The sequence below is a fragment of the Octodon degus genome, unplaced genomic scaffold (genome assembly GCF_000260255.1).
Source record: "Octodon degus isolate 3935 unplaced genomic scaffold, OctDeg1.0 scaffold00107, whole genome shotgun sequence".
NCBI classification, from domain to species: domain Eukaryota; kingdom Metazoa; phylum Chordata; class Mammalia; order Rodentia; family Octodontidae; genus Octodon; species Octodon degus.
This window is the reverse complement of record NW_004524683.1, coordinates 960931-981764: the sequence shown is the minus strand read 5'-3', so window position 1 is coordinate 981764 and position 20834 is coordinate 960931. Positions and strand designations below refer to the sequence as shown.

Sequence of the window (20834 nt, the reverse complement as noted above, 5' to 3'; positions counted from 1 at the left end):
TTTTTTGAACACTAATTTTGGGAATTGATCAGTCTAGGCTGGAGGTTGCTTTTTAGGGCTTGAAATATTTCACTCCATGCCCTCCTTGACTCAATGGTGTGTGTTGAGAAGTCTGCTATGATTCTGAAGGGTTTTCCTTTTTATAGGTAATCTCTCTCTCTCTCTCTCTCTCTCTCTCTCTCTCTCTCTCTCTCTCTCTCTCTACCGCGGATTGAACTCAGGTCCTTGCACTTATTCCACTGAGCCATCTCTCTGGCCCTGGTAATTTTTATTTTCTCAAATAGCTTTTAAACTTTTTTTTTTTTTAGGTATGAGGACTTGAACTCAGGACCTTGTGCTTGCCAGGCAGGCACCTTTTTGTTTATTTATTTTGTTCAATTTTAATGAGAAAAAAGATAAAATAGCAATGAAACAGTTTCAAAATAGGTTAGTAGGACAGTCACAATAATACATTGTATATTGTTGTCTTGGTAGTAATTCAGAGGACAAGATGTAGACATGATATCTTGTTTAAACAATATTAGTACAAACCTTCTCAATTAACTAAGAGAAAGTAGCTGTATGTCTATCCTAACTATCTTGTGTATACCCTCTAAGAGCTTTTCAGTGTTCTGTTCTTTTGTTTAATCTCTGGGATCTTAACTAATATATACGTTGGTGTAGTTTTTTTCTCCTGAACATGGAGAAAAACTCCTTATTTAAGTTATATATACCTCATTTATGTGTATGTCACATTCTTTTTTATGCTTGTAAACTTTTCTGCTATCACTTCTGTGAATGTGTTTTTTATGCCTTCTATGCAATCTTCTGATTTCATTGATTCTGGTTAATCTTATACTAGTCTTGGTGTATCATTTAGCAAATTTTGAATTGATTTTTCATGGTCTCTTGCTATTTTTAAAGAAGTCTTTCATTTTATGATCACCAATCACAATCCTGTCTTCTATATCTGATATTCTATATTTACATTGATTGGCCGCTATGTATACATCTTAATTTCTCATTGCTGAGACAAAATATCTGACATCCAAAAGTAAAAGGGAGAAGGCTTTATCTAGCTTACACTTTGTAGAGGTTTTAGTCCAAATTGGCTGGCTCTAAGACAGGATGGTATGTGGAGGAGGAGCAACAGTCCATGGTGGTAGAAGATAGCAAAAGCAACAAGAGCAAAAAGGAGGAAACAATCCTCTCTCTTCCCCTTTTATTTTATCTTTTTTTTTTTTTTTTTGGCTGACTCAGGCCACCCTGAGGGCAGAGTTGGCACAGCATGTGGTGCTGGGGATCAAACCTAGGTCTCCTGCACTTGCCTAAGCTTGCCTAAGCAGGCGCTTTAGACCACTGAGCTATCTTGTGGACCCTTCCCCTTTTATGTTATTCAGACTTCTGGGATTAGAGTGGTTCCAATCAAATCAGTGCACTGATCCAGCAACCACCTACCCTTAATCCCAACATCCTCAGTTCCAATTCTAGATTCAGCTATTTCTAAGAGATCCCCATCTAAAAGTTCATGAGGATTTATGGTTACATCCAGACACAAACCTAACATTCCACCCATGGCCCCCACAAAGTCTCATGAAAATTCTTTTATGCACAAAGCATTTAATTTATCTCTGAGTTGCAAAAGTTCTAACAGTTTCAGTATTGCTGAAAAGTTCAAGTTCCACGTCTCCTCTCAGATCTAAAGCAAACTTTTAACTGTGAGGTCTTGTACATATGAAAAAAAAAAAAGTTAAATATTTCCAACATTCAATGGCACATGATAGACATTTGCATTCCAAAAATTACAAACAGGGAGATACAAAGAAATGAGACTAAAGGAAGTCCAAAGTCCAGAAGGGCAAGCATTAAGTCCTGTAGTTCCCTGTGCAGTATCTGAGGCAATCTGTGACAAGATGTAAACTCCAAAGAGCTCGGCTGGCTCTGCCACTGTGACACTTCTGGTGGTTGTTGCTCCCATAGCTTCTCTCTAGAGCCAGGTCTGATCTCTTGCAGTTTTCCTCAGATGAACCTGGCTTCTCCAAACCTCTTGGATCTCCACCTAACCTTCAGCTTCACACACACAACTTCACACACTGCCCTCTCAGAGGAACACTGCCTGGCTTCTGAGGCCTTCTGAAATCTGGATGTAAGTCTTCCTGATCCCGCAACTCTCCCGTTTCACATGTATCTAAAAATAGTGCCACATGGATGTTGTCTATTGCCAGCTAGAGCAGTGGCCAGGCTTCTCTCTCTCTTGGCAGTAGGGATTGAGTGCCTGGATCATTGGATACTCTGAATCCAATTCTGAGGAACAAATTTTCTATGCTTTTACCATTCTGGAACATGATTCTATTAGCTTTCTTCTCAAAGCATAATCTTTCACTTTTGCAATTTTGAGGCTATAAAAGCTGGAGTCTGCTTCTTCTTGTGATGTCTTCAGGCTATCTTTTCTATTCTCCTGTTCCTTCTCATCAATTAAGATATCCCTTGCTCTATCTTTGGAGACCACACCTTTACTGTAGCTTCCCTTCTGGCCAAACTCACAATGTTTTAAATCATTCTTCTCGGCTCTTTGCTCTTGATTTTCATAAGTCTCTAAAAGCCCTCAACAGTATGTATACCACTGCCTCCACTTTTGACTGCCTTGAAATTTCTTCTGAAACCTTAATTAGTCTGCTTCCCTTAATCTTGGTCTTAGGCAAGGTCTCTGGACTTGAACAAAGTGCAATGAAACTTTATGCCAACCCATCACATACATCATCTGGAGTCCAACTACCAAAAGAGAAATCATTTTTTTTCATCAGAAACCTCCTTTACCTGTTTTTTTTTTTAAAATCAGCTTTCTGTTCTTCTGAGGTCTGACCAGAATATCCCATACAGAACAACATTCATCTCTCCTTTTTTAGTTGGCATCTCTGGACATTTCCGATCTCTTCCCACCAGCCATTCTTAAAGGCTCCTGAACCGTATGCTTAGGTATAGTCACAGCATAAACCCCACTTCTGGTACCAAATTCTATCTTAGTTACTTTTCTCACTGGTGAGACAAAATGCCTGACATCCAAAGTTAAAAGAGTTTATTTAACTCACAGTTTGGAGAGGTTCCAGTCCATAATTGTCTGGCTCCAAAGCAGGGTGGCATATGGTAGAGGAGAAACAGTTCACAATGGTGGAAGACAGCAAAAGCAACAAGAGAAGAGGAGAGAAAAGGTCTCTTTCTGTTTCTTATATTGTATGCAGGCTATCTGCCTTAGGGTGTGTATTGCACTCACAACCTTAATCCAAGCTTTGGACTGTGAGTCAATCACAAACTCTAGATTCATCTACTTCTGAAAAGCCCACCACTTATGACTACATGAGCCTTTGGTGAGGCATCTAGACACAAACCACAACTGTATACTTTCAGCAGAACTTTTAATTTCCTGAATTGCTATTTGAGTCTGTTGTTTTGGACTCTATTATGTTTCTATGTTGGACATTCAGTTCCCGTATCTTTCCTAAGCTGCTCTATTTTGTAGAAAATCTGTATCTACTCTAGATTCACTCATCATTTCCTTCATTATGATCATCATTTCCTGTCTGTGTAACTATTTCTGTTTTGGCTTTGGCAAGATATTTATTCATGTGTTTTACTTTTGTTGCTACCATTTTAGAAAGTTCAGTTGGGTGGCTTTTATTTATTTCATTTCAATGTTCTCTGGATTTGTCTTGGACAAAGACAATTCTTTGGTACTGGACTGTATGTAGTATTATTGATGACCCCCCCTCCCAACAATCTAGATACTGGCATACAAGAAAAATAAATTGGGGGCCTGCCTCTTAGCTCAGTTCTTTAAATGGTTGCTTCAACAAAAAAGGCTCAGGTTGCTGTGGTTCGATCCCCAGGACTCAAACCTGCCCTGAAGATATTTGGAGCCAGCCAAAAAAAAAAAAAAAAAAAAAAAAAAAAAAAAAAAAGGAAAATAAATTGATTGCAACAAGTATGTCAACTTGGATAACATAGTACAGTCAGTAGTAACAATGGTGTCAAACACTGTACTTTTTTTTTTTTTAACTGGGGATCAAACTCAGGCCTTCACATCATGCAGTTGAGCTATATTTCTAGCCCTGTACTATTAATTTAGCAAATTTAACAATAGGTACAAGGTTTATAGTTATATAATAAAGTCTAAGACAATCAGAAAATTATATATAGTAACTATCCACTCAAAAGAACTATTTTCCCAGGCATGTTGGTACATACCTGTAATCCTAGCACTTGAGAGGTTGAAGCAGGAGCATCACCATTAGTTTGAGGCTAGCTCAGACTACAGAGAAAAATACTGTCTCAAAAAAAAAGAAAGGTTTTACTCTAAGGTGAGAAAATTTAAAATGCAGAAGAAGAAAAAATAGATAAAAGAAGACAAAGAGATTAGAAGCAAGGGTGAAAGAGAAAAGATTATCCAAGCCTCCGTAAACTGATGAAGGAGGAAGGAAAGAAGAAAAAAAAAGAGAGAGAGAGAGAGAGAGGAGAACAAAACAAACAGAAAAACTAAAAACCACGTTCATTCTTGAAAAACAAAAAAACTCAATTAAATCTCCTCCTCCCCCTGGGAGGCTATAGTTTGCACACCTATAATCCCAGTACTTAAGAGACTGAGGCAGCAAAATCACCATGAATTCAAGGCCAACCTAGGCTACATAGTAAGTTTATGGCCATCCTGAGACACATAGTGAGACCCTGACCACCACCCCCATCAGAGAGAGAGAGAGAAGAGAGAGAGAGAGAGAGAGAGAGAGAGAGAGATTTTTTACTGTGATTTCAAGCCTGTAGCTATCTTCTGGGTTCTACAGTTTTCTGGCCATGTCCAATTCAAGATGTGACTCCAATCTCACTAAAAGACAAAGAAGGCAGTCAGCGCTAAGATCCTTGATGGATAATCACCAGCAAGTTGATGGTAGTATTGGGGTGGCTTATTGGTTCTAGGACTTTCAAATCCCTAGGTGTTCAGGCTGAACCTGAACTCTGGTCATGGGGCTGGAGCCTAACTCATTTAGCTTATAACATTTTGGGTGTCTCTTGCCAGCCTGACCATGGTTCCTTAATCACAGATGTCTCCCATGCTTGTTTCTCACCTAATCACTGGGAAGTTTAACACTGGAAGCTCTGAAATAAATCCAGTCTATGTCTGCTCTGAGTCCTGGGCTCAGTTGGCCCCTCTCTAGAATGGCATCTGACCATGTACTCTCTTTAGGTTACTGGGACTGAAGTCCTTCACCAGATAATATAGTGGCCAGCATCCGTGGTTCCAGTCTGTGGGGGCATTTCTCCCTGAAGATCTCTGGAATTGCCCATTTTCACTGTGTCTTTGTAGATTTTTATCTGCTTTTCTCACACCATGAGCCAGGATCCAGGAGCCAGGCGAAAGTATAGATTGTCCCTTCCTTCGTCTGCATTGTGGTCTATCTCTTCAATATCTTTCTAGGCTCCAATAATCCCTTCAGATCTTTCCTGGGTCCCAAGAATCAGCCTCCCTCTTTCTTGTATTCCTGCAGTTGTTATTTTCCAGTGTCTGAATTCTGAATTTTGGAGGGGCTGATTTGTTACTTACTGCTCTGCCATCTTCTTGGATGTCTTCTCTTTCTGTGATAGAAGTCAGTGAACTTCAATTTGTCCCATGGATGACAAGAGTCAAGGTTTCCCATCTCCACTTTGAGGGATCTCCTTGAAACCTGTCCAGTGACATTTCTTTGGGTGAGAAAGCTATAGGAGATAAAGAGACATGGGGAGTATGCATCCTGTGCAGGAGGAGGGCTCTGAGATGGTGTGGGTGCTACAGCCATCCTAGGGAGTTGTAGCCTACTTACAATCCAAGGGATCCCCACCCCTTTTGCTCTTTTGCTGTCTTCTGCCACTCTGAACTGTAGCTCCTGTACCATGCCACCCTGCCTTGAAGCCAGCTGATTACAGACTGAAATGTCCACAAACTGTGAGCTAAATAAACTTTTTCTCCTTCAATTTTGACTGGTATTTTGTCTCAGCAATAAGAGAAAAGTAATCAATACACCCAGTCTCATGGGTTAGCAGAGATGGATTTTTAAAATCAAATTGGGACAGGCCTCGCGCCGCCGCCCGCCGCGTGAGAGGACTGGGTTCACGCGCTCCGCGGCAGCGCGGTCCGACCCCCTCCCCCCCGGAAGGTTCGCGAAGGAGAAGCCGCCGCCGTCAAGGGAGAGCCGCCGCCGGCGCCGGTCCCTGGGGGCGCCATGGCTACCGGAGCGAATGCCACGCCGCTGGACTTCCCAAGTAAAAAACGGAAGAGGAGTCGCTGGAACCAAGATACAATGGAACAGAAGACAGTGATTCCAGGAATGCCTACAGTTATCCCACCTGGACTTACTCGGGAACAAGAAAGAGCTTATATAGTGCAACTGCAGATAGAAGACCTGACTCGTAAACTGCGCACAGGAGACCTGGGCATCCCCCCTAACCCTGAGGACAGGTCCCCTTCCCCTGAGCCCATCTACAATAGCGAGGGGAAGCGGCTTAACACTCGGGAGTTCCGTACCCGCAAGAAGCTTGAAGAGGAACGGCACAACCTCATCACAGAAATGGTTGCCCTCAACCCTGATTTCAAACCACCTGCAGATTACAAACCTCCAGCAACACGCGTGAGCGATAAAGTAATGATTCCCCAAGATGAATATCCGGAAATCAACTTCGTAGGCCTGCTAATTGGACCCAGAGGGAACACCCTGAAGAACACTGAGAAGGAGTGCAGTGCCAAAATCATGATCCGGGGGAAAGGATCTGTGGAAGAAGGCAAGGTTGGACGAAAGATGGTCAGATGTTGCCAGGAGATGAGCCACTTCATGCTCTCGTCACTGCCAATACAATGGAGAATGTCAAAAAGGCAGTAGAGCAGATCAGAAACATTCTAAAGCAAGGCATTGAGACACCAGAGGACCAGAATGATCTACGGAAGATGCAGCTTCGAGAATTGGCTCGCTTGAATGGCACCCTCCGGGAAGATGACAACAGGATCTTAAGACCCTGGCAGAGCTCAGAGACCCGCAGCATTACAAACACTACAGTGTGTACCAAGTGTGGAGGGGCTGGACACATCGCTTCAGATTGCAAATTCCAGAGACCTGGTGACCCTCAGTCAGCTCAGGATAAAGCACGAATGGATAAAGAATATTTGTCCCTTATGGCTGAATTGGGTGAAGCCCCTGTCCCAGCATCTGTGGGGTCCACTTCTGGCCCTGCCACCACACCCCTGGCTAGTGCACCTCGGCCTGCTGCTCCTGCCAACAACCCACCTCCACCGTCTCTTATGTCCACCACGCAGAGCCGCCCACCCTGGATGAACTCTGGCCCTTCAGAGAGTCGGCCCTACCATGGCATGCATGGAGGTGGTCCTGGTGGGCCCGGAGGTGGCCCCCACAGCTTCCCACACCCATTACCCAGCCTGACAGGTGGGCATGGTGGACATCCCATGCAGCACAACCCAAATGGACCCCCACCCCCTTGGATGCAGCCGCCACCACCACCGATGAACCAGGGCCCCCACCCACCTGGGCACCATGGCCCTCCTCCAATGGATCAGTACCTGGGAAGTACGCCTGTGGGCTCTGGGGTCTATCGCCTGCATCAAGGAAAAGGTATGATGCCGCCGCCGCCTATGGGCATGATGCCGCCACCGCCGCCGCCTCCCAGTGGGCAGCCCCCGCCCCCCCTCTGGTCCTCTTCCTCCATGGCAGCAACAGCAGCAGCAGCCTCCACCACCCCCTCCGCCCAGCAGCAGTATGGCTTCCAGTACCCCCTTGCCATGGCAGCAAAATACGACGACTACCACCACGAGCGCTGGCACAGGGTCCATCCCGCCATGGCAACAGCAGCAGGCGGCTGCCGCAGCTTCTCCAGGAGCCCCTCAGATGCAAGGCAACCCCACTATGGTGCCCCTGCCCCCCGGGGTCCAGCCGCCTCTGCCGCCCGGGGCCCCTCCCCCTCGGCCGCCTCCGCCACCTGGTTCCACCTGCATGATGTATGCCCCGCCCCCTCCTCCGCCTCCCATGGACCCTTCTAACTTTGTCACCATGATGGGCATGGGGGTGGCGGGCATGCCGCCCTTCGGGATGCCTCCAGCTCCCCCACCGCCTCCACCACAGAACTAGACTCTTTTTTAAGAAAATATATATTATATATAGAAAGAATTGGTCTCGTTTAAACACGCCGAACCTCACCATATGGAGCCAGACATTGGGACGCATGCATGTGATTGTGTGTGCATGCATGTGTGTGTGTTCACGCACTGAGCTGGGCCAAGCGACCAAGGACTCGCTTGGGAATGGGCAGGTGGTAGTAGGGGCGCCAGTTTGGGTTCTCCTGGCGCCCCGTAGCATCGAGTGTCTTCTTTGTCTTTCTCTCCTCACCCAACTCCCTTTGCCTCTCCCCAAACTGGGCCGCCAGGATCCCTTCCCGCGGCGGCGATGGCCCGAGCCATGAGAGTGAGGACTTTCCGCTCCCATTGGTGACCCTTCCAGGCAGACAGCCTCAGCAGCGCCCCTGGTGGACAGGATGGTTCGGCAAAGCAGCCTGAGTTATTTTTGTTTCTTTTTCCTTTGTTACTTTCTTATCTCTTACTTTCTTCAGACTCCGTCCAAGGAGGTGCTTTCCCCGATCTTCTGCTGCAATTAGAATCCTTTCCCTTCACTCCATTCTCCCTCCCCTGCCAAGGAGAGAGGAGCATATGGTTTTAGGCACAGGCTTCAGCCTTAATGTCAGGCTACTTGGGCAGGTGATGTCCTTTGGTTCTAAGTTTTTCCAGGGACCATAGCCAGCCCCAGAGATGTTCGTCTTTTTAAAGTATGGGGTTTGTCTTTGTCACTCTTGTCTAAGTTGCCTAGGGCTGGTTAACTGCCAGGCCCAGCACCTGCATCCATCCAGCATTCCTGCCAGCGGTAGGTGGTACAGCCCAAGCCACCTTGGACCTGCCGGCTCAGAGTCATTTCTGTGCTCTGACCACCTAAGCTGCCAGATTCCATTTGTTCCTCTCCTTCCTGGAAGGCTTCCTTTACATTTTATTTTAATCCCAAATTTCTGAATGTTTTGCAGTGTCAAGGGCTTTGAGCCCCTTGTTCCTCTTTCTGTTCCCCACCCTTCACCCTTCATGGAGTGATTATGTTAATGATGTGTAACGTGCGTTCTCTTCACTGGTTTATCTGCAGAACTTCTCTGGGCTTTTTTTTTCGGTGTTTGATTCAACACTGCACTAAAGAGGGGATGTTCCATTGAATAAAAGAGCAGTGTGGTTAAAAAAAAAAACTCAAACTGGGACAGAAGGAGGAGGAGGAGGCCTGGGGTGGGTTATGAAATAAATATCACACTGCCTCAAATTTGTGCACATGTGGAAGGGAAAGCTAAAAGTTCCAGTTGTCAAGGGGGAGGGGGTGAGGTTGGTTGTAATACTGAAGGACTATCTTGGCTAAGAAGGGTGAATTTTTTGTTTAGTTTAGAAGACTACAACCAGGTGTATTGAGGCATTTGCATTTTGTGGCACCTCATGGGCTAGGGGAGTGTCTTTTGGGGGTTTCTTTTCCCTGTTTTGGCAATATTCAGATGTGGCAGCATTTAGACCACCCTGGAAGAAAGCGTATCCAGGTACCCATAAAAGAATACTCAGATTGTTAAAACTGGTAATCACAAAGAGGGAGGAGATGGATAATAGCTTTGCAGAGATAAGGGTCTGAAGAGCTGACTGGGGTAAAGTCATCTTGTTTGATTGGAGAAATGCACAGAGGGGCAGATGGGTTAGATGGAATCTATTTTGGGAAGGACTGGTTATGGCCTGCTATAGCAGTTAGCGAGCCTTAAGGCCTATCTGATACCCCTCTAATGACCCCCAGTATCTGTCACATCCTTCAGTGAGGGCTTAAGCAGTTTTGGCTGACAAGCATGAAGTACTGCCCTGCAGAAGTGTGTATCTATGTTCCAAGGGGAGCAGGGATTACTGCATCTGCAATCTGGTAAAGATAGAAACAGACCAGCAGGGTGGTTGGGTGGTGTTATGGTTTGTGTCTACATAAAAAGCTTCATGCAGTCATAGGTGGGGCTTTTTCAAAAGTGCCTGGATCTAGAATGTGTGACTGATTCATGGTACAGTGCTTAATAGGGTTATGGGTGGGTGATTACTAAATCAGTCCACTGATTGGTTTGGTACCAGCCTGATCTTGGTAGCCTGGATACCATAGAAGGGACAGGAAGAGGCTTGTCTTGTCCCTGCTTGCTTTGCTACCTTCTGCCCACTGTAAACTATTTTTCCTCTTTGATGCCTATTTGCCATTCCACCCTGCCTTGGAGCCAGCTGATGACAGACTGAACCCTCTACAAACTGTGAGCTAAATAAACTTTTCCTCTCTTAACATGTGTTGGGAATTTTGTTTCAGCAATGAGAAAAGAAACTAAGACATGTGGTTCCACTAAAGGTTTGAATGATTTTATCAGTGTGAGTGTCTGCTTGAAATATCTAGGAAGGATCTATGGTGCGGGCTTAGGGGTTAGGAGGGTGAGTAATATTGAGAAAGAAAGGATCAGAGCAGGAGAACACAAGAAGTAAAGATGGTGATTTGTTCTGGGGAGAAATGTGGGCGGGCTCCCTATAGCCATAGGTCTTGAATTATATTGTTTAGAGAGAAATAAGGTAGATAATGAAGAGAATTCTTCTATTAGGATAGTCAAGAAGTGAGCAAAGTTATGAAGAGAGAGATTCATGGGGCTGTCCAGCTGTGTCTTTGACCTATTGTCATAGGAGACAGCCTGGTCATCTTCAGGAACACAGGTTCAGCTGGCATGCACTGGAAAAGGGGGTCTTTTTTAGAAAGAAGTGGACCCAGAAGAAATGACCTTCTAGGAGCCGGGGAGATGGCTCAGTGGAAGAAGCGCTTCCTTGGCAAGTGAAAGGGCCTGAGTTCAATCCCTGGTTCTGAAAAAAATAAAAAATAAAAAAAATAAATGACCTTCTAATTTTGCCACTATTGGGGTGGTCAGGATTACTTGAAAGGGCCCTGTCCACTTTGGTTTTAAGCCTTGTGAAAGGTTTGGTGGATTTATATATAGCCAGTCTACAGGTGATGGGGTGGAAGAGTGAGGGTGTCTAGACTGCTGCAGGGATTAGGAAGGGTATAGTCAGCACAGTTCTAAATGAGATGCCTAAAGGAGTTAAGTAAGGGATTTGAAAAGGGGGAAGATAGGAATGGATTGGAGGTAGGGAATGTGAAGTCAACAAGGGTGATTTCAGTGAGTAAGATATGCGCTCATGTGGAGGATCTTTGGTTTGATGTAGGAAAGATCTCTATCCATCCTGAAGATAGGTATGGATTGGAGGTAGGGAATGTGAAGTCAACAAGAGGTCTTCCATACTGAATTTCAAAGGTGCTGAGCAGAATAGGTTTGCAGGGAAGAAACCTGAGTTTGCAAAGGGCTAAGGATAGGAGCTTAGTCCTATCTAAATGGGCCTGTAGGGAAAACTTGGTTAGGCTCTGTGTAAGGAGGTGACTAGCCTTTTCAACCTTACCTAAGGATTGGGGTCAATGTGGGATTTGGAACTTCCGGGTTATATTTAGGGAGGACTCTGTTGGGTGATGTGTGAGGTACATTCAAGTACATTATTGGGTTGGATAGAGGTTGGAAGGCTGAAGCCAGGGGTGATTTCAGTGAGTAGAATATGCGCTCGTGTGGGGGATCTTTGGTTTGATGTAGGAAAGATCTCTATCCATCCTGAGACGGTGTCAACTAGGACAAGGAGGTATCTTTTTATTTTTATTTTTTCACTAGAGGCATGTGGATAGAGTTTATTTGCCAGTCATTGTTGAAGAAGGCTCTTGAAATGGATGGGTGGGGAAGAGAAGAGATGTGAAGTTTCTCTGGGCACTGGTGGTTTGGCATAAGAAGCATGGGGTCATGAAGGTTTTCAGGAAGGGCCTAAAAGTAGGAGGAAGATGTATGTGAGTCTAGGAACTGGAGCAGGTGGAATGATCCAGCGCAGAACTGGTCATAGAAAGATGGAAAGAATTTTGCACATTTTCAGGAAGAACTAATTTTTCCACTTGTCATACCCCCCTGCTCTTTAAATAGAGGTTTCTTGGGGTGAGTAGGATGACATAAGGGGGAACAGAAAATGGAGAATGCAGAGAGTTGTTGGCTGCCTGTTTTGCTACTTTATCAGCCTCATAATCTCCACAAATGATACATCTGTGATGTTTATCCCATGAGGACTGGGCTTTTGTCTGTTCCTTGGGTGCTTTATCTGAGGTACTCATCATTGGCCTTTTTTTTTTTTTTTTTTTGCAGAACCGGGGATTGAACTCAGGCCCTTGCGCTTGCCAGGCAAGCGCTTGTTCTACTGAGCCATCTCCCCAGCCCCTTATCATTGGCCTATTTAGGTGCATGTTTTTCTATTCCTGCCAGGAGGCAAGTGATCATGTGATTGTGATCTGTCCTACCTGAGTTGCTAAGTCGATATGTCCACACGGGGTCTCAGGGTTTAGATCTGGCCATTCCTCGAGCTACTTCAATGTGCATGTCAGGATGCTGGTGATAAAGATTATCCATGTGGTTTTCAGCCACTTGCCAGATGCTCCCTTTTGTCATCAGTCAAGGTAGACAAGGAGTACAGTGAAATAAAGGTGCTGAGTCACTCCCTTCCCTTAGTTTACATGTAAATGCCATACCACCCTAATGATTAACCGTGCTTCCATAATCCCAAAACAGGAATGATGAGACGCACTTCGCTTCTCTCCATTCAGTGATAAACCAAATACCATGCTAATGATTTTCCAGGCTTCGCTTAGAGTGGCATGCAGGTTGCTGACATCAGAGAGGTACAGTGGAAGGCTCTTTGGATCAGTGGTGTCTGACCCTATAAGTACTGGAAGCTTGAGTTACTAAGTCCTGTTTTTTTTGCCCCATTCACACTCAAGTTGCTTTCTCCTTTCACCCTCAATCCTTTTTTTTCCTTCACCCTCTTTTTCCCTTAACCTATCTCCCTATTCTTGTGGCCATCCATGATAACATAAATGTAGCTACTCACTAAATCCTATGAGGTTACTTTACTGTTCCTTTCTTGTCATACACAAGAACCTGGGTTATATTTTGACCCACTCAACTGTAGCAGAAGAAGACAAAGTAAATATCTTCCTAAGGGAGGTCATATATTTGAGTGAGTAGGAGGAGTTCTTTTCCAAATCTATTGGTATTCTCTGAGAAGGACCCATTCTTTGTTGGAAATGTTCTAGATCTGTAGTTAAAGAAATGTGAACACAAACAGGCCCCTCTATGCCTGCTACCAACTGGAGGGGTAAGATGGGATGAGAAGAAGTTTGGGACAATATCAGTGGGAAGAAAGAGTGCAAGGGTGTGCTTTTTTTTTATTCAACATATTTGTTCAGTATATTTTTTTGAATTTTAGAGAAATATTTGAGATTAATACACAGCATGAGATTAATAATAGATTATACATTGTAAATAAATTATTTACAAACTTAAATGAATATAACAGTAAAAATTATTCAAAATAAAAATAAAGGGTCGAATTGATTTGAAACTGTCTCATTGCTATATGTTTATCAATAAAACTTTGAAAAGAAAAAAAAATAAATAAAGGGGCTGGTGAGATGGCTCAGTGGTCTAAAGCACCTACTTAGAACAAGCTTAGCAAAGCACAGGGACCGCGGTTCAATCCCCCAGCACCACATGCCAGCCAGCCCCGCCCCCTGGTGGGCTGAGCTGGCCACACACACACACACACACACACACAAATAAATAAATAATTCAAAATAAAAATAAAGGGGGCTGGTGAGATGGCTCAGTGGTCTAAAAGACCTTCTTAGAACAAGCTTAGCAAAGCACAGGGACCGCGGTTCAATCCCCCAGCACCGCATGCTAGCCAGCCCCGCCCCCTGGTGGGCTGAGCTGGCCACACACACACACACATAAATAAAAAAAATTAAAAAATAAAAATAAAGAATTTACAGATCAGTCATATAATAGTTTACTCTGTGCCAAAATCAAGAAACTTATATTCATATAATTAGAATTCTCAAAGTAGAAAGGAGTAAGCAATAAATATTTAAAGATTTAAAATTTCTGAATTTAGTTGAAATTATAGCACCAATTTCCAAGAAAAATGAATCTTTTGCATAAGAAATTTGAATAAAATCATACTAAGATACACAAAAATGAATTGCCTAAAACTTATTGTAAAGAAAAAAATCATTAAAGCATACACATTAAAAAATTAGCTCTGGGAGAACAAAATTAAATAGCATCTTATTCCATATTAGAAAGAAAAAAACAAAAAAAGGACCAAGTGTGCAAGAAACTAGACAAATTAATTCAAAGGACTGAAAGGGGAAAAAAAATCTGTCCTCATTGAATTTTATACTTAGCAAACATACCTTTGAAAACTAAAAGTAAAATATTTTCCAGTTATACAAATGAAATATTCTAATACCTCCAGAGGTAGCATATAGGAAGTAACAAAGAGTATAATCCAGAAGGCAAGAGAAGTTTCTGTATGGTCTTGGATAAAGAATAAAGAGCTCTCAAAATGGTAGTTATGCAGGACTATGTAAAATATATTATATGAACCCATTTAAAGGTCATTGAAGATTTCTACAAAACAGTATCAATCTTATGTTGGGTTATATACATTTTTTTCATATATATGTATGTGTGTGTAGAAGACAAGGAAGTAATATAAAGTCAATGGAAAATGGAAATATACTTTTTTTTTTTTTTTTCAGAACTGGGGATTGAACTCAGGCCCTTGCGCTTGCCAGGGAAGCGCTTATTCCACTGAGCCATCTTCCCAGCCCGGAAATAGACTTTTTAAAGTTTCTAATACTAGAAGAAAATATCATACCATGTCTTTTAAGATTGTAAGTCAAAGATAAATCTTTTTTTTGTGGAACCGGGGATTGAACTCAGGCCCTTGTGCTTGCCAGGCAAGCACTTATTCTACTGAGCTATCTCCCCAGTCCCAAAGATAAATCTTAAAACAAAAATTAAGATTAAACAATATTCAGACAATTAAATATTAATTAATTAAAAGTTAAATATTTTGAAACAATTGAACTAAGAAAAAGTTTTCATGATAGTAAAGAATTACTAAGAATAAAATATAAGATAAATACTGGAATGGCAAATATATGACTAGCATTTCTAACAGTCTGGGGATAGGATATCACTTAAAGTTCTAGTATGTCGTGGACATAGACAGTGTCTGTGGCAATGGTGTGCTTGAGAGGGATGAATAGGCAAATTTGAAGAGGAAGCTGGGCTGGAGGCAGAAGGTGTCCTTCTAGACCTCAGGAAGAGGAGGAGGAGGAAGAAGAGGAGGAAGGGGAAGGAAAGGCTGCTGCTTGGGAGCCTGTGGAGGTTGTTGAAGAAGTGAGAGGTGATTGGGCAGGGCAGAGATCATCAGCAAGACTGAGTTCATCTGTAGAGGAAGGTAGAGGAGTGTGAACACATGCTGTTGTTGGGTGGGAGTAGGAAAAGGGCAGGATTTTGTTAGGTGAATTTGGAGATGAAAGAGTAGAAGGAAAGTTGCTTGGATACATTCAAAAGACTTGGATATAGAACCTCTGACCATTTGTTGCTCCTCTGGAAGAAGTTATTGAGGTCTCAGACGATTTGGATATTCTATCCAGGCATGGTGGTATATGCCTGTAATCCCAGCAGCTTGGAGGCTGAGGCAGGAGGATTGCTGCTGGTCTGAGGCCAGCTTGAGCTACAAAGTGAGTTCAAGGCCAGCCTGAACTGTGAAACCTGACTCAAGAAGACAAAAAGTATCTATCGTTGGGGAGATAGCTCAGTAGAATAAATGCTTGCCTAGTAAGCAGAGGGTCCTGAGTTCAATCCCCAGTACCGAAAACAAAAAAAAAAATTATCTATCTATCTATCTATCTATCTATCTATCTATCTATCATCTATCATCTATCTATCTACCTTCTATCATCATCTATCTATCATCTATCATCTATCTATCTATCAATCATCTATCTATCTATCTATCTATCATCTATCTATCTATCTATCTATCTATCTATCTATCTATCTATTTTTCTATCTATTGAGACCTAAGCTAGGTAAAAATATTATAGGCAGTCAGACAGAGCTAAGCCCTCAATGCAGTCAGTGCAGAGGATGAAAATATATTACAACTGTGGCTAGAAGCACATCTGCTGAAGGCCAGGCCTCAAGACAAAATGACCAATCCTACATGCTTCCTCAAGGGATCAGCAATATACTATAATAGGTATCACCTGGTCCAATAGTCTAGATAGATGTCGGTTACCCCAGTGGGTGACCAAGACCTCCTGATCCATCTCTTTCTAAAATGATGTTTGTTCTTTCCATGTACATTTCCTATGTGACCTGCTTCCTCATTAGATCAATATTAGCTAAGTGTCTATCCTTATAATCTCATTGGTTGATCATAGGGGTAGCCACCTTATGATTTTGTAACCACCTCATGATTTTTCTCTATAAAACTTCTTCTGTAAAGTGGGGTTGATACCACATTTCTAGGTCCATACCTATCTCTTTGGAGCTATCTCTCTCATGAATACTTCCTATTCTTAGCCTCTGTTGTTCCTTAAAACTAATTCTTCAATTGTGGGGAGCACAAACTCAATGTATCTGATATTGAAACCATTAACATTGATGGTTGTAACTGATATGTATTGACCTATCCTTGTCATGTTATTTTCATGTTGTTGGCTCTCTTTTTTCCACCTCTGTTTAATTGGCTGCCTTCCCTAGTAGACTCATTCTGTTAGGGTTCATAGAGTTGTAGTGCTTATTATCCCTTTCTAGAATATCCTTTAGAGTATTTTGAAATGCTGGTTTGGTGTTCATGAATTTCCTCAGGCATTCTTCATGAAAGTATCTAATTTCTCCATTATTTTTTTTTTCAGAACCAAGGATTGAACTCAGATCCTTGGGTTTGCCAGTCAAGCACTTATCCTACTGAGCCATCTCCCTGGCCCTCTCCGTTAATTTTGAAAGATAGTTTTGGGGTTATGTCAATATTTCTTTTAGGGCTTGAAATATTTCACTCCAAGTTCTTCTTGACTTGAGTGTTTGGGTTGAGAAGTCAGCTGTGATCCTGATGGGCCTTCCTTTATAGGTGATTTTTTTCCCTATATTTTAGGGAAGGGTCTACAGGGTTTCAGGGTCTCAATACTAGATCAGACTGGAGGTGATATGTCTGCTTACAGCCTCCCAAGAGCTGGGATTACAGGCGCACACCACCACATCAAGTCTCAATTGCTGTCTCAGCATGCCCGCGGGTGGGGCTGGCATGGCAGGCCCGGGGATTGAACCCCAGGCCCCTGTGCCTGCTCACAGATGCTTTAATCTGCTGAGCTATTTGGCCAGCCCTAAAAAAGACCACACCTTTTTTTTTTTTTTTTTTCAGTATTGGAGTTTGAACTCAGGACCCTACGCTTGCCAGGCAGGCACTAATTCTACTGAGCTATCTCCCCAGCCCAGTAATTTGTCTTTTTTCTTTTAAGATTCTGTTCTTTTTTTTTTTTTTTTTTGTGGAACCGGGGATTGAACTCAGGTCCTTGCACTTGCCAGGCAAGTGCTTATTCTACTGAGCCATCACCCTGGCCCCAAGATTCTGTTCTTAATTTCTGGAATCTTAAGTATTATATTCTTTGCTGTAGATTTTTTTGATGATGGCTAATTGGAATTCTACATGCCTCATTTATCTACATATCAAATTCTTCTTTTCCTGCCAGAGAAATTTTCTTCCACAACATCTGTGAAGAAGTTTTTTTATATAATTTGTGCTACCTCTTTTTAAAATTTACTTCAATCAATCTTCTGTTATTCTTCTTTGTGTTATCTAGCAGTTTCTAGATTGATATGTCATGATCCCTTGCTATTTTCAAGAATCTTTTCATGGTTGCTTACTGCATTCCTGTCTTCCATGTCTGAGATTCTGTTCACATATTGATATATTCTGCTGTGGATACTTTCTTTCTTTCTTTCTTTCTTTTTTTTTTTTTTGTTGAACCAGGGATTGAACTCAGGTCCTTGTGCTTGCCAGGGAAGCGCTTATTCCACTGAGCCATCTCCCTGGCTCCTGTGGATACTTTCAATGGAAGCTTTAATTCCCTAGTTATCTGTCTGAATGTGTTATAAGTATTTCATTTCTTTCCTAGGATGGGCATTCATGATTGTCCTCTTTATTTTTTAAAAATTGTATCTATTGTAGAGTCACTAAGCATGTCTTTCATTTTGGTCACCATCTCTGTAGTTATCTGACAAATTATTTCTGATTTGATTTTTGCTAGAGCCTCATTTTTTGCTTTGTTGTTACTACTTCAGATAGTTTAGGTGGGTAGCTTTCAGATTGTCCCACACCATTATCCTCTGAGTTTGGCTTTGGTGAAATGAATGCTTGGGATTGAATCTTATTGAAGCGTCTCCTCATTTTCTTTTCTTTTTTTTTTTTAGTTTATTTATTTATTTATTTCAATATTTAGAGTATTTTATTAACTGAAAATGCAAAATGTAAATTTTCTTTTCTGAAAAAAGAGCGATAGCTAGTTCTATCCTTATTTATTTATTTTTTCTTTTTTTCCTCATAATTTTATTGAGAGACAAATAGCAATGAGACATTTTCAAATCAAACTGGTATGACAGCTTTAATAATTAACACATTCTTTTTTTTAGTTTAATTCCTGGGTTGATGTTTGTAAATTGCCTATGGTATGTAGTTTTATTGCTAATAATTCAAATCCTTAGGAAGAAGATTTTTTAATTTTTTTTTAACATTTATTTAGTGTGTGTGTGTGTGTGTGTGGCCAGCTCAGCCCACCAGGGGGCGCAGCTGGCTGGCATGTGGTGCTGGAGGATCGAACCGCGGTCCCTGTGCTTTGCCAAGCTTGTTCCAAGTAGGTGCTTTAGACCACTGAGCCATCTCTCCAGCCCGAAGATTTTTTAAAAATACAATGAGTACTACTTTTCCGTAAAGAAAGATAAGCTGGAAACAGTTATACTTAAATAGATGCACCTTGAGACCATATCCTTTCATGAAATAAATTGGACATCCGTGTGTAAATACTGCCTTGTTTCTCTGATGTGAGAAACTGAAAGTGTCAATAAGGATCAAAGTGTGTAATATATATTGGGAAGTGGGAAGAAAATGATCAAATGAAAAGGGTAATAAGGAGGGATAGGAAAGAAGAGAGAAGAAAAAAGAGACATATCATTGGGGAACAGGAAAAAGAAGAAGCAAGATATATCTTGTATAGGTACAAATTCCCTACAATGAATGTCACCATTATGTGTATCTTAAGTGTACAATAAAAGCCAGTGGCACACACCTGTAATCCCAGCGCTCAGGAGGCTGAGTCAGGAGAATCACTGTGAGTTCAAGGCTAGCCTGGGCTACATAAGTACATTTAAGGCCAGTCTGGACCACACAGTGAGACTCTGTTGCAAAAAAGAAAGTACAGTTCTCTGCCATTGCTGCCACTGCAAACCAGATGAACAATGCTGGAAGGCTCAGAAAATGGCCCTTTGCTGCTGCCACAACTAAGGTGAACTGCTCAGAAAGGTCCAGAGACCAAGGGGAATGCCAGTGATACAGTTCAGTTGCAACTAGTGTGTACAGGATGGACAGGCAGGACCAGCGGAATCAAAAGTGTAAAGCAGCAATAACAATATGAGTCAACAGGTGGTAAGTTAGGTGAACCAGCATTGTCCTTGGTGACAAAGACACATGGAATAAAAGCAGGGGCCACTTCTGTTCTCTCTTTTGTTTTCTTTTCTTTTTTCCTTTTCTCTCTTTTCTAATGCCTGGGGAAAACTCCATCCACATGAAACCATGGCTTTCCATCCACCAAACCCAGAAGCCAGGTTGAGATAATCCTCTACTTATTCTCCCATTCTTTCTCTTCTACACTCTTCTCTAGTTTCCCAAAGTTTGCATGATCATCCTTTGTCCTCCAGTCTTGGTTCTGTTTTCTTTTCAGTTATCTTTGTTTTATTAACTATCTTTCTTAAATCTCCTCACCATAGAGTAAAACCACTCTACCAAGGGGAAACACTTTGCACACAAGCTCCCAACTTATGATTGGTCTTGTTATGTAATAGCAGATTTTGATCCTATGGTTTAGGGTACAAAATTAATAGCTACCACAGTTTGTCAGTTTCCAGACTGTGTTTGATGCTATTGTTATTGCAAATTGTACTACTTTAGCTAGGATGTCATCTCTGTTATAATTAGTTGTTTTTTCTTCTGTAACAACACTGGGAAGCTCTGGGGTAATAACCTCCCCCGCAACACACAGCACAGCACCAAACAACTGGAGATTGAGCAAAACATATATTCACATTCCCTAACTGGAAAGGTAGGATCTTGTAACAGACACAAATCAAAAATCTCCTACACACAGAAGACATCCCTGAGGGACAGACTTTTTCCCATAGAGGACTTGATACTAATGATATGGCTACCTACTACAAAACTTACAAGGATCAACACAGAAAACAGTAAAAATTTTAGGAATAGAAAATGACAAGATGCACATATAAGATGCAATCTCAGACCTCCAGGCGACCCAGAACAAGTCCAGGAGACAATGAAATAGAAGAAAAGGGAAGACACACACTTAAAATTACTGAAATGATAGCAACTGAAGAAACAAATCCATCAGGCTATAGAGGAAATCAGATCACAAATAATCTCAGTTTAAAAAAGGGATGTCAACAATTCCTGAAGGAATTGCTCAGTCAATCAAGAGCAGAGATAGATTAAAAAATAGATGATAATAGGAAAAGGGTCAAGAATCAAT

General features: G+C 42.2%; 1 protein-coding gene across 1 annotated transcript; it reads left to right on the top strand.

The window, feature by feature from the left end:
• The first annotated feature begins 6083 nt into the window (after positions 1 to 6083).
• LOC101562105 (splicing factor 1-like) lies at positions 6084 to 8458 on the top strand. The gene is given in 3 exon segments (XM_012516481.2): positions 6084 to 6789; positions 6792 to 7689; positions 7691 to 8458. Coding segments are annotated over 3 exon segments (1908 nt in total). The 5' UTR covers positions 6084 to 6224; the 3' UTR covers positions 8136 to 8458.
• The last annotated feature ends 12376 nt before the right edge of the window (positions 8459 to 20834 follow it).